At 41.3% G+C, this 1,753-nt stretch overlaps 1 protein-coding gene across 1 annotated transcript; it reads right to left on the reverse strand.

The window, feature by feature from the left end:
- Positions 1-1,145: 1,145 nt before the first annotated feature.
- On the reverse strand, positions 1,146-1,544 carry LOC120021908 (pro-MCH 2). The gene has a single exon (XM_038965746.1). It carries the CDS (start codon positions 1,542-1,544, stop codon positions 1,146-1,148), a length of 399 nt encoding a protein of 132 aa, XP_038821674.1.
- Positions 1,545-1,753: the final 209 nt, after the last annotated feature.

Genomic DNA, 1,753 nt, shown 5'->3' on the forward strand with positions numbered 1-1,753 from the left:
CAACCATTAGACATGTTAGTAATGTAAACATGGGGACTAGCATGTCTACCATGAGAGCATGTCAAACTTTCAGATAAAGTCTGATATAATGTTCCAAAATGTAAAGCTTTGTTGGAGAAACCTCAGTCATCAGTTCATTGACTTTAATTTTGTCTTTTTTTTTTACATGCTGCTCCCTCAGTAATTAGCAATATAATACTAACAAGGAACAATCTAGTTATACAATGTAGTCAAAGGAAAGCAGTAGTGTATGGGCTATAGGAAGAAAGATGCAAAAGTGGAAAGATGAAAATGGTAGAGGACACAGTGTACAGTGGAAAAACAGGACAAAGTGTGTTGAAAACCAACAAGATTAACCATATTAACATTGATGTCTTCTCTCAAGAAATTGATAAATATTTTTTTGTATTTTAACTTATCACATAACCAGTGATTAAAGGCCATCTTTGAGCAATCATCACCAACCCATATAATTGCTTCTTTAAGCAAACTCATTACCATGTTAATTCTCAGCTCACCCCAACAACTTTTGAGACATGCAGTCATGTCCACTTCCAAAAGAGGGAATGATTATCAATGGTTTCCACAATCAAAGAGCAATAAATACACTTTCCTTTTTTATCTGAAAGCTGGACAGAATCCACTCAGAAGCTGGACAAACAGAATAGGAGTTCAGCTTATTAATGCTGATATCATACAGGTTTGTTAGAAACACCACATTATTCCCTGAATGATGCAAGTCTCTTGTGTAGTTTATAGGCTTACTTCCCACTTACTTCCCACTCCAGAGTGATGTAAACGTTACAGACCAAATAACAAAAGGCTGTTGTAAATGTTATACTGTGGGTAATTCCAGAATGGTAATATTTTAAAAGCCTCATAGGACAAGTCCTTTGTGTTTCATTGGCTGTCACAACCTTATTACAGCTGATAAAGGCAGCTAAAAAATAACATGCAGTCAAACATACACAAGACGTCAAATTCAGTGTTCTGTCTTTTTAATGACCGATATCAATTTGTCTAAATACAATAATACATACTCGAAAGATCATATCATACAACTCAAGATGAGGCAGGACAAGATGCAGCATAGTAGATCTGGCTGGCAGATGAATGACGAGATGGGACGAGCTCATTGGTCACATCTACACTTCCCAGCAAGGCCGGTACACCCTTCCCACCATACACCTCATGGTGTCCCTCCTGACAATGGAGATGCTGGGGCTCAGGTCCTGGTCGGCCTCTCTGCGGTCCAGGGTCAGGGCTCTGTCAAGCCCTGCAGCTGCAGCTTTCAGGTTGTAGAGAGGAAGTCCTCTGTTCAGGTTCTTCCACAGGCCTGAGTCTGCCAACACGATGATCTTGGAGCTCCCACTTCTGACTGAATCAGGGGTTTTTTCGGCCACCTCTTCGTTCAGTAGGGAGTCTAGAGTATCTTGCTCCAAGGCTGTGTCCTCCATCTTACCCATGGGGATCGCCATGGATGGTGTGTAGCACTCCAAGAAAAGTGCCAAGGCAAAGATGACGGAGACGACCGAGTCTCTCATCTTGGAGAATGAGGATCTTCGTAGAGGTTGATGTTGCAGGGTGACGTGATCTCAAGCTCGTTCAGGCTGTTCTGACTCTGAGATGTCCGTCTTCCTCTTTTATACCGTTTGGACCTCCAGGATTAGCCACGTTGGGAAGAAAATGAATCACTGCTGTTCTTCTTGTTGTGTTTCAGGATATTAAACAACAGTATGAAGACATGGTTGAT

This window comes from Salvelinus namaycush, chromosome 26 (assembly GCF_016432855.1).
Source record: "Salvelinus namaycush isolate Seneca chromosome 26, SaNama_1.0, whole genome shotgun sequence".
Classification (NCBI taxonomy): domain Eukaryota; kingdom Metazoa; phylum Chordata; class Actinopteri; order Salmoniformes; family Salmonidae; genus Salvelinus; species Salvelinus namaycush.